Source organism: Nelumbo nucifera, chromosome 4 (genome assembly GCF_055504915.1).
Source record: "Nelumbo nucifera cultivar China Antique chromosome 4, China Antique-T2T, whole genome shotgun sequence".
Lineage (NCBI taxonomy): Eukaryota > Viridiplantae > Streptophyta > Magnoliopsida > Proteales > Nelumbonaceae > Nelumbo > Nelumbo nucifera.
In genome coordinates this window covers 18,477,872-18,492,118 of record NC_142652.1, presented here as the reverse complement: position 1 = coordinate 18,492,118, position 14,247 = coordinate 18,477,872, and the positions used below count along the sequence as shown (strand labels likewise).

General features: G+C 36.3%; 2 protein-coding genes across 5 annotated transcripts; both read right to left on the bottom strand.

The window, feature by feature from the left end:
- Nucleotides 1-99: 99 nt before the first annotated feature.
- On the bottom strand, nucleotides 100-2,272 carry LOC104598061 (uncharacterized). 4 transcript variants are annotated; one of them, XM_010259956.3, is made up of 6 exons: nucleotides 1,933-2,272; nucleotides 1,809-1,843; nucleotides 1,480-1,566; nucleotides 936-1,085; nucleotides 620-817; nucleotides 100-469 (listed from the first exon to the last, which is right to left on the bottom strand). In XM_010259956.3, exons 1-6 carry the CDS (start codon nucleotides 1,985-1,987, stop codon nucleotides 365-367), a joined length of 630 nt encoding a protein of 209 aa, XP_010258258.1. In that variant the 5' UTR covers nucleotides 1,988-2,272; the 3' UTR covers nucleotides 100-364. The 4 variants fall into 4 exon arrangements, with proteins under 4 accessions (XP_010258258.1, XP_010258257.1, XP_019053453.1 ...); XM_010259955.3 differs by having other exon boundaries at nucleotides 1,674-1,843; nucleotides 1,933-2,250; XM_019197908.2 differs by having other exon boundaries at nucleotides 936-1,248; nucleotides 1,809-1,947.
- Nucleotides 2,273-11,763: 9,491 nt separating this feature from the next.
- On the bottom strand, nucleotides 11,764-14,046 carry LOC104598065 (protein NEN1-like). Its single transcript, XM_010259959.3, has 6 exons — nucleotides 13,643-14,046; nucleotides 13,391-13,548; nucleotides 13,225-13,271; nucleotides 13,003-13,066; nucleotides 12,429-12,928; nucleotides 11,764-12,256 (listed from the first exon to the last, which is right to left on the bottom strand). Exons 1-6 carry the CDS (start codon nucleotides 13,914-13,916, stop codon nucleotides 12,061-12,063), a joined length of 1,239 nt encoding a protein of 412 aa, XP_010258261.1. The 5' UTR covers nucleotides 13,917-14,046; the 3' UTR covers nucleotides 11,764-12,060.
- Between the last annotated feature and the right edge of the window lie 201 nt (nucleotides 14,047-14,247).

Genomic DNA, 14,247 nt, shown 5'->3' with positions numbered 1-14,247 from the left:
CAAAATTAATGTCAAAGATTGAATGTTCAGTCAAGCTAAATCTTTTATACACTCTAAAAACAGTTGGGGAGGTTGCTCAGAAGAGGGTCGCATGGGAAATATAGCAATTGACTTTGTGTTTTCAAAATATTAAAATTTTACAGCACATATAAGTAACAAATCCCAGTCAACTCAAAAAATAAATAAATGAATGAATGAATTGTTAAAGAAAATGAGGACGTTCTTTACGAAGATGAGGTTCTTCTGGTAGGACCTGTTTCCTCTTTTGTCCATTTCGCATTCTCTTTCTTCTTAAATTTAAAACCGGGGTCACATAAAACACAAAGCCATCCAGTTGAGCAGAAGAAAAAGCAGGATCAAGTGATCAACTACGAAGAATCTCGGCCCTCTCCCTCTTGAATTCACTGAAATCCGAAAGCAAACTACCATTCACTTTATGTTTCATGTTCTCCACCAACCTCTTCAGCACCTGTAGAGGCATGCACATACATCAGCAAAATTCGGAACAAATCCTAGGCACTTCAATATGTTTGCTTCTCTGTTTGACTGTTTAGCAGCCTCATATAAAATGGAAAACGCCAAGAAATTAAATATCATGTATTGATTTTAATGAACTAACCGATTCTGCAACACTTCTACGAACATCTTCTGGGATCAAAGCAAGCATGGGGGGAAGAACAAAATTAATGTCCATCTCCAACTGACCTTTAAGTCGTGTCCGCAATCCCCGCCTATCAGGATAAAGAGCTCCTCTCACTCCAAGCGTAAAATCAGATGGCTGGGCAGCACTGTCAAGACCTTGGAGCTCCCATCTTGTCTGCAAAATTTACAGCTTTTCAGGGATTAATATGCTATGGTTCACTCTTCTGTTGCATAATTAATCAACACTTAAAGCCATTTTATATTGGTCATTATCACGTAGAAGTAAGACTTACAACATCAAGCTCAAGGACCCTGGTGACATCGACAGGAACTCCAGGTGGGTAACCTTTCCCTTCAGATTTGCATCTCAACCTCATGTCAATTACTGGCCAAACTGTCAGAAAAAGGAACTGTATAGGCAACATCTGAATTCTCCACTCCTCCTGCATACATCCACCATAACCATTTAGGATACAGAAAGAGCGAGACTTACTGGTACACATAAATAATGTTCCTTCGGGAACCAGTTTTCGTGTGATCAATGCAAGTAGCTCTGCTTCTTTCACTGATCAGTTCTGTTCTTCAATATACATCTTTTTTATTTCACTGCTATACCAAAAAAAAAAGTTATTTAATGGACATTTTCGCAACTTTACTAAAGAAAAGTAAAAACAATATTCACAATCTCAAAGGGAAGAGGTCAAATCGTGACAGTAAGAATTTCCATAGATAAGATCCTACCTTTGTGATAAAAAAAAAAAGTTCTACCTCTGTGGCATGCCAAAATGATATATAGTGGAACTTTCAAATGAATAAGATGAATTGAATAAGTCTTACCTCATTCAACCTCTGGCTTCTTCGTTTTTCCGGAAATATTGCTTGGAACACTCTATTCCGATCATTCAGGTATTGATCAAAAGAAGCCTGCCAATTGAGAGTAATTTTCAATATTCCAATGTGAAATTGATTGAAGGAACTAAGAGCAACTTTCAGTTTCAGAGAGAGGAGAAGGGGGCGGGGAGTAGTAGTACCCCTGGAGACTCATAGAGGGGGATGTCAGTAGTAATTCTGGAAGAGTAGTTAGAAGGCTTAATCTGATTCATGATGGAGAATTGAGTTTTGGAGGTCATAGCGACATGACATTGCCACTTTGGAACCATACCCACCTGTCTTTTCCATCCCCCTTTCCTAACATGAGCACCTGTTCACAATTCGCACCACAGCCATGAGAGACATTCAAGTCTTTAAAACTACCCCAACTTCGCGGAGACAATGTTACACGACCACTACCTGGAAATACCAAACTCCGCCGGCAAGGAACGAGTTGACTTGAAACCTCACACATTTTTCTTTGATTCAATTTTTGCAGAAGCAGCAGCAACTCAGAGAGAGAGAGAGAGAGAGAGAGAAATGGCAATCGGCGATCAGTATGTGTGGTTGATGTTGATGGCTGGCGTGGGAATGGAACATACGGGCTCCATTGGACTTGCTGAGGTTTTGTAGAGGAGTTATTTCGTATTGGCGGTCGATCGAGATTACGACGCACATTCCTTTTCGAAAGGATAAGGCGAAGCCTTGGGAAGGATGGTCCAGCTTGTGCCACGACTACTGTTACTGTGTTTCATGTTCTTTTGCTTTGTCTTGACCTTGAGAACGGGGTGGGAGCACTGACCACTGAGCAGAGAAAAGCCGGGCCAAAGCAAGAGCTTATCTTGCAAGCCCGACCATAATGCAGGACAAGCCTGGCCTCTTCTTTCTCCCTTATTCCAATTCCAATTTAGCACTCCTAAATAACATAATGAAAATATAAAATAGATATACATGCATGTATATACACCTATACTTTTGCGTGATATGAGAATACCTCTTAGATTAATTAAAAAGAAAATTCTATAAAATACTTGAAGGATAGTTGTATGCATGAGATAGAGTATTAGGCATTCAGAAGATATATTCAAAAAATAAGTATGGCATAAATGTAAATATTAAGATGGATGAGTGGAAAAACTAAAAAATATAAGATTAGGAACGAATACATCATAGAAACCTTTGAGTAAACTAGGAAGGTTGGTCACATGAATAGAAAGATCACCAACAGCTCCATTTAGAAGAAGTAAATTATTACAAGTAATGTTTTAAAAATGGACCCAGAACCAGAACTTGTTTGGCCACTAGTTTTTGAGTCAACGATTTGATGTTCAGTTCAAATGAATGGCCTGCTCTAAATTAAAAAAGTAATTAAAATAAAAACGGCCAAAAACCATTGTCCAATGTCAATGGTTTGACTGCTCAAATCAGCAAGTTGCTAATAACCAAGTCAACGATATTTTGCTAAAAAACAGTTTGACTGTTCGGCTTAACAATGACTCGAAAACACTGATTATGATGATGATGATGACGGTGACAACGACGATGATATACAAAATCTTACATAAAATATTGACCATGTTCATGGTATAATGCATTCATCATATCCAACAAAAATAAGTTTTAGGGGTGAATATATCTCTACATGAGCTTATCTCTATCATAAATTCATAGGGAAAAAGCATGCATGGTTTCTTATCTCTAATTTCTGAGCTTAATTAGCTTTAAATTTTTTGAAGGCCATAAATTATCAATAGGGTATCCTCTTTGGTTTTTTTTTTTTGTATGTTCATGAAAGGCTTTTCAAACATCATAAGGCTCTTTGTTAATTTCATTTAACAAATCCTGGACATCACATTAGTCCCAACTAATAAATAATAAAGAAAGAGGAAAGAAATTTACAAAAAGAAAATAAATATAAATATAGAATTAAGTTTTATTTTTTATTTTTTCCTCTAATTAAAGGGAAGTAGCAGAGAGATAAACTAAAGCGCCTTCTTTTTAAATGCCTTCAAACAAATTCCATTCGAGAAACTCAGTTTATATCTCTCTGCAGAATAATTTGCAATGAGATCAGGGAGCAGAGCACAGAGCCACAGAACATATGCCATGTGGTCATCCTACATTTGAAATAAGAGAACCACAAACTGATATAGATATGACATCAAGATCTTATCAAAAGCTCATAAGCAGACATGTGGAGTTGATTGGATTCTGGTATCAACCACACCTTCAACCAAACCAACTTTTTCCCAACAAAGTTTATTTGACTCGATGTCTCAATTGAAATCGAGTGGACTTGGAACGCAGTTGTATTGGGTTCAATAGACCCCAATACCACTTAAATTATAGATAAATTGGAACCCCCCTCCTATCAGTTCGATTTTGCATTTTGTTGAATTTTACTCTGGTATAAAGTGGACACAAATTTCGGAATGTGATTGCAATTAATTTTCCAATTCCACCATATACATGTTAAACCATTTGAGCTGAAAAACTGAAAATTTCAGCCGGATCTAACAGGTTACTTGCATTTTGTGCATCATACAGTAATCAATGCAATAAGTTGTTAAGGAGCTCACAAGTCACAACTTCTTTTAATAATTTATTCACTAAAAGAAGAAATAATTCGTTCAGTTCAGCGGCTTTAGTTGTTATCAAACCACATTCATGTTATAGTTGGGATAGGTGTCAGTTCAGAATTGATGCCAATTCATGGGCGAGTTTTGGTGCATAGAAGGTGGGCTGTTGACATTTTGAATGTTTATAGCTCTGCAGTAGAAATTATATTGTTATATTGTTTGCTACCGCATTAATAAAATTATATTGTTTGCTGCAATGTTTTAAAAATCAATATGGAATCGGAATAGTTTTGGCCATCGGTTTCCTGTGGTCCAGTTTGAACGACAGCCTATTCTGACAAAAAAAAAAAAAAAAAAATTGTTGAATAGGTCGAACGGGTCGATGGATCAACCACCTGAGTCAATGAATCGTTGACCAATTCAACAGTTTTTTTCCAGAGGCTGGGCTTAGGGTAAAATGGAACCGATTGCCTAGACGGTTCCCAGGCTAAACGGTCTAATTGTCCGAGTCAATGGCAATTGAAAACATTAGTTTGCTGGTGTGGTAGTTATTTTTGTTTTCAAAAACAAAACCAGTAATTATATTGTCAAACACCTCCTTAGATGATGTTTGTTTCATTCCCATGCTATCTGGGCATCAGATAGGCGTTTCCCCCCAACAGATCCTAAAATTTTGTTTAGTTAAATTATTTATCAAAAAAAATGTTTTTTCTAGGATTATGTGATAGCCATTTGTTCCAAGAAAAGTTTTTACTTGTGACTGTCATAAAACTCTAATAAACGTTTTTTCAACAACTTTTCTAGTTTCTCAAGAAAAGCATCATTAAAACATGTAGTTATGTTTGGTTTTTTTTTTTTTTGAAGGATTCCTTATATTCAAACAAAACAAAAAGATACAAAGTCTTCCACTTTAGGTATCCCTTCCTGATAGTTAGACAAAAAAATGAAGTACAATAGTGTTTAGCTAGATGGGATACCTTGTGGGCTGAGTAGTTATATTTCCTATTTACATAGTTAAAGTATATGTGTCTATATTTAGAAGCTAAAGAACTGATCCTCGACAAGAACCAATGGCAGGACCAATCAAGAGTACTCTTCTGATTAAGAGCTTCTATAACTTGTTGAGCATCCAAATATATACATACTTCATTTACATCCCATTGCGAAATATTTGATAATGCCTGCAAAACAGCAAATGATTCAGCTTCCAAAACAGATGAATTCTTCCTCCAATTGTTCGAATATAGGATAAGTTAGTGGAGATAAATACAGCACCATAGGAGTAAAGAGAATATGAGATTTTACCTGCATCAGTAAAAGTAATGAGATCTACTGAACGAGATATATTAAGAGGGATTTTATTCATTGTATGCAAATCTCTGTTAGGATTCTTTGTACTTTTGTATTAAGCTATCTGATAAGAGCTGGTAATTTTCAGGAGAAGGGTGGTTGGGTGAATGAGTTTTTTGTTAAATATCAATTCATTTCGAGCATACCAAATGTAGTAGGAGGCTGTAGCTACCCAATTGAGAATGTTCATGAATAATGAGTTATCTCGGATCTGATTATATAAGTTTTTAATACAGTTACTCCATGATCCTTGATAAAGAAAATGAAACTGGATATTCCAAGGATTGGCAAATAAAATTACTCAACTGTAAGTACAATCCATGAACGGATGGTTTATGTTTTCAGCTTGTAGGCCACAAAAAAAGAACAAGTTTTAAGTTGATTATCATGAAAAAGTTTATCTTTAATAGGGATGGAATTATTTAACACTCTCCAGAAAAATAGTTGAAAATGAGGTGCTATTTTCAATTTCCATAGTTTTTTAAAATAGAAGAACAGGTTTGGATCAATCTGAGTATCCATATCTCAGAAATTTAGTTTGTAGCTTTCTTTTACTGTGAATTTGCCTGAGTTATGATGAGTCCAGATCCAATCATTGGAGTAGGATTCTGAGAAAATGGGAGTCTTTAAAATTTTAGATGCTTCTTCTGAGTTAAAAAGAGTTTGAAGTAAGTCCCTATTCCAATGACCCTGGTAGATAAGCTGATCTATATTCATATTTTTGAGACTTGGAGCTAACGGAAAAGCTAACCAAGAAAATGATGCTGATTTTGTGTCCAAGGTCTTTGATCAATTGGGAAATTAGAAAGCTCTTTAACTATAGCTCCACATTCAGAAGAAAGCTTGACTAGGGAAGGTGCCATAGATTTCTAGAAGAAAGAACTTGAAGATGTGATGGAGTAGGGGGAGAATTTTTTGATTTGAGATATTTAGATTTCCATAGTTGGGCCCATAATTTATCTTGTTCATTCAAGAATCTCCAAGCTGTTTTTTTTATGAGAGCTTTGTTTGTTAATTGAAGATTCCTAAAGCCTAAGCCTCCTTGGAATTTGGGTAACATTAAAGTATTCCAAGAACACCAATGGAAAGGATTAGGTTTAGAAGGGGAAGTTCCCCACCAGAAATTTTTTATTATTTTTTCCATTTGATCTATGGTTTTTTTGGGGAATTTTGTTAAAGTCATGGCATGAATTGGGATGGAGTGAAGTACTGATTGGATTAAAACTTGTTTCCCTGCCTGACTTATGGCTAAGGCCCTCCAGGAATTTAGTTTTGGTTTTAGATAATCTAGGATAAAGGTTAATTTAGAGTGCTTATTTTTATTCCAAAAAATGAGAAGTCCTAGATATTTTGAATCTTTGTGGAGGGATCTGATTTTTAATTGACTAGAGATTAATCTTTGGAGTCGGGGATGGATATTTTTGCTGCAATATAAACCGGATTTGTCTATGTTGACTAGTTGACCTGAGAGGGCTTGGAATTTATTGATGATTTGGATCAGGTTATCTATTTCAATTCTATGGGCTCTAATGAAAATCATAATATCATCCGCAAAAAAAATGTGAGAAATTTTGGGTGAAAATCTTGATATGGGTATACCTTGGATTTTTCCCTCTAGTTCAGTTTGGTGGAGGAGTCTTGAAAATCTCTCCATTGCTAGAATGAAAAGATAAGGAGATAAGGGATCTCCTTGTCTTAAACCTTTAGAAGGATGAAAATGTCCTTCTAAGGTACCATTGATAAGGACTGGGTACGAAACAGTTGAGATGCACTCTGTGATTAGTTGATAGAAATTTGGGGTAAAACCCAAAAAGAATTTGGATGAGAAAAGGCCACTCTAGTCTATCATAAGCTTTTGACATATCTAGTTTTAGACCTAAGTAGCATGTTCCTCATTTCTTATGTTTGAGAAAGTGAAAGATCTCATGGGTAATGAAAGAATTGTCAGACATCTATCTGCCAAGAATAAAGGCTTCTTGGTTAGGTGAGATACATTTGTCTAAGACTTTACAAAGCCTACCAGCTATAACTTTGGCAATTATTTTATAGGCAACATTGCAAAGACTAATAGGTCTATAGTCTTGGACCTTAGAGTAGTCTACTTTTTTTAGGGATGAGGCAAATGAAAGTGTGGTTTAGTCTTTTCAACATTTTTTTTTTGTTTTGAAAAAATTCTTATACCAACATAATTAAGTCCGGTCCCATCAGATCCCAAAATTCCTTAAATAAGAGTGCAGGCATACCATCAGGGCCTGGGATTTTAAACTTCCAATATTGAAAAGGACTACTTTAATTTCCTCAGCTAAAGGGATAGCTATGAGCATGCTATTTTCTTCCTCCGAGATTATTGGAGTGAAAAGATTTGAAAGTTCTTCCAACTGTTCACAGGGTTGAGAAGAGTAAACATTGGCGAAATAATCAAGAAAAATCTTAGTGATATTAGCATGCTCAGTTTTCTAGTTATTTTGATCATCTTTAATTCCATCTATGCAGTTCCTTTTCCTTCTAAAAAGAATACTCTTGTGAAAATAACTTGTATTTTTATCTCCCAATTGCAACCAAGTTTGACGTGAAGTTTGTCTCCAAAAACTTTCTAATTGGTTTGTTGCATGATTTAGCTCCTTGTATAAATGATTTTCTTGATCCAAGGTGTTTAATTGCTCTAGTTGGAGAATTTGTTCTTCTAACTTTTGGATTTTAATTCTGGGTTCAATGAATTTTGATTTTCTCCAACTTATTAAATGATGCTTTAGGATATCTAATTTTTTTGTAACTCGATAGGCTGCATGTCCATTAATGATAGTTTGCCAACTATCCTCAATGATTTGAATACAAGAAGACTCAGATAGTCACATCTCAAAAAATCTGAAAGGTTTTGGGTGACTAAGGAGTTTTGGGTTCAGGTTCAGGAAGAGGGGGTGATGACTCGAACCCCATTTTGAACCTAAGGAAAGGGTTGCATGAGGAAAAAGAGAGAGCCAATTTGGAGGCACAACAACCCTATCCAAGGTTCTTTGGATATGTCCTATGGATCTTTTATTTGTCCAAGAAATGTCTCCTCCTTGTAAGTTTAATTCTAGCATATTTATTCAATTATCATATTTCTATATTGTCTGGAGGATAATCTCAAAGAGTTATAAGAAGTAGAAGGAGCTAAACAATTAATAGAGGCAGCTTCATTAAAATCTCTTATAAGCATGTAAGGACTATCTAAATTATGCAATTTAGACCAAAATTTATTTCTAAGATGTTTTACAAAAGGTCCGTAAATAAAGATCAAGAACCGATCATTGTTTAAGGAATGAATTTTAAGGAAGACATACCTTTGGGTAGAGAGCTCAGCAGTAACAAAAAAATTAGCTTTCCATAATATTGCTAGACCTCCTGCTCTTCCTTCAGGATTTAGAGTGACTAGATTAGGATAACGGATTTTAGTAGCTAAAGTATTTAATTTTTCATCTGGAATTTTTGTTTCACATAAAAAGATAAAATCTGGGCTTAAACGGTGGACAAAGTCCTGTAAACCCTAAACCGCCTTGGGACGCCCAGCCTCACGGCAGTTCCAACTTAAGACAATCATTGGAATGGGTGGGGTTGATAAGGGCCAGCCACCTCCGCCAATAGAAAGTAAAACAAAAGATAGATAAAATAGAGAGAGAGATTTACCGCTTCTTGATTCTATGATTCTGTGTTCAAGTTAGTTAGAACTACTTGATTAATAGAAACAATTTTCTCTTCTTGGTCTACTGTACCTTATGGTTCAGGTCTATCGTAAGTGGGTAAATCAGGGGTTAGCTGTTCAGATTCTAGATTTGATAAGAGGTCAATGTGGGGTCTTTTACCTCTGGAAGAAGAGGGACTAGGTTCATCCTTAAAAAGATGATTGAAGATATCCTAGGTAGTTGCTGCCAGCTGAAAAGTCTCTGCTGAAACACGTAAAGGAGGGGGGTAGAACTCGAGGGAGATGCTTGGTTGTTAGGAATTGGTGGTGCGGGTGGTGGATTTTCATTATTGTGGGCTGACTGTTGGGGTGGGGAAGCGTTCGCTTCATCTTGAAGGTTTTCAAAGGGAGGGGGGTAGGATTGTTGAGGTTTACGAAATCACCGAAAATGGGACGACGCCATAACCGTCGCAATGCTTGCTTCGCTCTCAGCTAGGGTTTTGGGTGGTTCATGGTTCGCCTTTTAAAAAACTACTCAAATGGGTGTCCTGAGGTATTTGGGAGAGGTTGAGAACATTGACAGTAGAGGTGACCAATTCTTCCACACGCATAACAGATTCTAAGGAAGTCTTCATATCTATACCTGTAAGTAATTCAGTTATGAATACTTACAAAAGAACCAGTTTGAGGAGGACGATTAATAGAGATAATGACTTTGGCCCTAATATAGTTATGAATGACTAAGACTAGATGGATAGGACCAATGCGTTCGAAGAGAGGACGTCCTACATTGACAGAAAGGGTTTCAAAAGGGAGGTCATGTATTTGAACCCAAATTTCAATTTCATGGATATTCCAGGCATATCGAGGAAGACCCGGGACCCAAGGTTGCTTAAGGATCCACTAGTCATTGAGGGTCCAAGGGTCGTTTGTTCTGATTGAATCAATTTAACGGAAGTGGCCTCTGTTGAAAGGTGCTAGGAGAAGGCTACTGGAATCCATGTTCCATAGTTCATAGAGGCCTTGCACTATATCCTCGAATTGGTCAGTTAAGCGGGGAAAGAGTCTACATATGTGGGAGAGCTGCCGGTTCTCACCTATTCGTTTTAGTTGATCCAGTAATCAATTTATATGTGTGAAAAGAAACTAAAAAAAGCTAAGGCTATATAAATTGATTACTCGATCAACTAAAACGAGTAACTAGACAAGCAAACTATAAAAGATATGTTCAAATTGAACTAGCAAACTTCATAAAGATAATAAGTCTACTCATAGCAGAGATCATAGATGTGACTAATTCAGTAAGAAAGATGCCCCGTGGTATAGACATGAAGCAGTATTATGACAGATCAAAGGAAGAGGTGAGGTAGGTGTACTCCTTGTAATTACTCGAGTTGGCTACAGAAGGTGATTTGCGACATGTTAAAACGCCGGCAACGATGCTTCACGCTGATTTTCAGTGGAACTCTATGTGTAATCATATACCTTGGTTTTCTAAACCAGACTTGAGTTAGGTCACATCATCTTAATATCATCTTCACTTTGACGTTAGTTCTTAGGGGACCTGCTGAGTTAATACTTGTGGTATCCATCACCTGCTACTTCTCCGGTTGAGGTACTTTCCTCCGGACATTATAGCTATGTTTGGTTATGTGGACGTTTATTGAAAAAACACCACCATCAGTGTCACATAGGCATTGGTGTTTATTGTGCATAAAACACTAAAAAACAAAAATGCTTTGCTTTTTGTGTACGAGGCATTGGGGGAAACTTCAAATTCTTACTTCCCCTAATGCCTCAACATTTATTGAAACGAAATACTTATGTGGTGCACTTTAAGTTTATACAAATACAGGTATCGGGTATTGTATTAGACAACTTGAATACTGATACAGGTACGAAACATATGCAAGATCCCAAGGCACCTATTATATAGATTTTTACAAATTAATACATATAAAAAGTCATTATTATTTTATTTTATATTAAAATGCAAGGCATGAAACATATGCAACTATTATATTTGAATTATTATATCATTTTTTCTATTTTACTATTTTTAGTTTTATAAACAATAAATATGTTATTATAAAATGTAAATTGAAATATCAATTAATTATAAAAATATATAATATTAACTTAAAATATATCAGGTTGATTAAAATTTTGAAGATGCATATCATATAAAAATTCATAAATTTTAATTACTAAAATAATTATTCCATTATTAATATTTTTATTTTTATAAATTTTTTAAATTAAAAAAAATATTTTTTTGATAGATTCAACTTATATTATATTTTCGAATATATTGTAAATAATATTTTTATTTTTATAAATAATAAATATATTGATATTTAATAAAAATTAAGATATTAATTAATAATTGATAAAAATTTTAAGACATATCAAATGCAAATTTATAAATTTTAAGTATTAAAATAAAGATATATATATGTGGATTTTCTAAATCATTTAATCCATTGATTTATAAAATACTAATTTTTAATATTATTCCTTTTAATTTATAGTTAAAGTTGTTGAAAATAAATTAATGTTTTATTATTGCATGTAGACATTAATGTACATTTTGGCATTGGGTGACCAGGTTCAAATCATGCCACCCAATGGGCGTTACTTGAAACAACCGTAAAACACCCGACCAAACAATAAAAGCAATAAGCATATAATATAACGTTTTTTACATAAACATTTATTTGATAATTGATATACAGCAAGTCAGCAATGGACCCCTAGTTGGATGTTGAGTCGAGTCACGAGTCACCGAATTTATATACGAGTTCACAGTCTTAGGCTCTGTTTGGTTTAAAGGAAAAAGTAGGGAAAGAAAGGAAAACCTATTCCTTACGTTCCTTACCTTTTCCTTCAAAACAAACATAACGTTAGTGATCAACATACTGACCGCGGAATACCCAAAGCCAGTCCCAGTGCTGGGAATTAATGGATAATCAACCTTTTGGCCACTAGACGGATGCCTGCGAACCCCTTGTAGTCATACGTATCCAAGGATAAATAAGCATCCACCAAAGTTCTTCGTGGAACAAGTAGGGATTCAAATTCACTGAACTGGATTTTCTGTAGATTGCCCGAAATTTCTCTCCTGGATATCTCCGTAGCATCGTTGTCCCTTAATCTGTAGTAATTTAGCAACAATCAACAAGAAAGAAAAAAAAAAAAAAAAAAAAAAGAGTTTAGATGAAGATGGATACTTGCAGTAGTTGGCAATAAAGCTCCAGCTGTGGATTCCGATTTATATGGTCACCATCACCACAAGAAAAAGCTAAAAGCTATTTACTGGTACTTACCGCACTCGAATGGTAGGGTAGTTTGAGAATTCGCTCTCTCTCTCCACAGTAGGCATCCACTGAGAGCTGCTGCCAGAGTCCAAATGTCTTGTTTGTGCAATACCACTGCATACATCCAGAACCTCACAGAGGATGGGTGGTGGGTCTACCACGAAACTCAATTTTGGAGCAAACTGCCGGCTTATACCAAATCGCACTCTTAATCCCGCACAGTAAAGCTGCAATTGCACATCTCTGTGCAGCACTTGAATTTTCTTGCCTCCCGAGTATGGGACAAAGGATGCACTGATACAATCAAGCAAAACCTCGGAGGGATCTACGAAGCCATCATCACTGGACAAAATTCTTAGTGGGGTAGAAGGCGTTCCTGCAGCAGGGAACTTGGAAACTGGTCTAATTTCCTCCACTTCATCATCTGGTTCCGGGCGTTCATCAATATCCATCTGATCATTAGTAGCCCTACTCATTTGAAAATTTTCTGGTTGAACTGTATTTGATTCCTGCGGCAAGTCGCCCTCGTCGATTTAATTTTACTAGAGACGCGTTTTGGTTTAAGATATATGCAAAGACTTACCAAGAACAAAACCGCTGCACAATACTTGACAACCTCCAGATTCAGCCGAGAATCTTCCAAGCTCCTGAATTGAAGTCAGTAAGGATTATTCGGAGACTTCTTTGGAGAGAAATCAACAATTTTGGGCTTGTTTGGCCGGTGAGTAACAAAAGGTAAGGCATTCCCTTTAATTAAGACTATAAATTAATGCTTTCCAATTGAGCATCCCAGATTCCCAATTACCTGTGCCTCTGCTGTCCAAGGCCAAAATGGTTTGCCAGAGTTTCCAGCTGTATGCAGAGAGCCAATTTTGGTATGTCATCTTTCGAACTACATAATTAATATATATCAAGAAAATATATAGTTCATACCGAGCTAACCATTAAGAGGAATTTGGCAGCAATGGTACCTTAAGGTTTCCAGCTCTGTTCCTGAATGTGCGGTTCAATGATGTTAAGGAATCAACAATTGCTTTTGGCTCAGGCGGCACGCGACGGATCTCCGCAAACGCCTCACGGATGCGAATACAGTCGAACTTCACAATATTGTGACCTGCCCAAATTCGACCTACAAGCCAATGATACGATCAAAAATTAACAAAGGCAAAATGCATCATATATAGTAGCTAGAGAGAGTGAAGGAGCTAGAAATGGAGATGAACCGTCGAGTATGTCGTAGACCCTATCGGCGATTTCTTGAAAAGTAGGGGCAGAATTGACCGCTTCTCGGGTGAGGCCTTTCCGGGATATATCTGGGACGACGGAGAGGTTGGCGGGCCTGACGAAGGTAGAGTAGCTATCGAGCTCCTTCAGTGTTTTGGGGCAGACAAGAATCGCGCCGAACTCCAATACGCAACGGCCTTTATCAGCTTCGGAGGGGACCGTTGTCTCCAAATCGAAGAAAACGATCTCCGGGCGATCTTCCCTTGAACCCATTTATGCTACGTAGAATTACATCGATCTCAGATGTTTTGCCAGTAAGTCGTTTATTTATAAGCAGTGATCAGATAGTCTCCACTAGCTTCTAGCTCAGCCGCTCAGTTTTCTTAATGATGAAGGGGATAGGTAGATAGTTAAAGAATGATCCACGTAATAAAGATAAAAGAGACAGAGGGCTTTTTCTTTTTCGTTTTTTTTTTTCTTTTGGGTTTTTTCTTTGCTTGACACTTCAAATCGGATCAGTCAATATTTAAATTCGAATCAGATCAGGCAATATCCAACTTCGAATCTGATTAGAAAATTTGATATTTGACGGATATTGAAAATT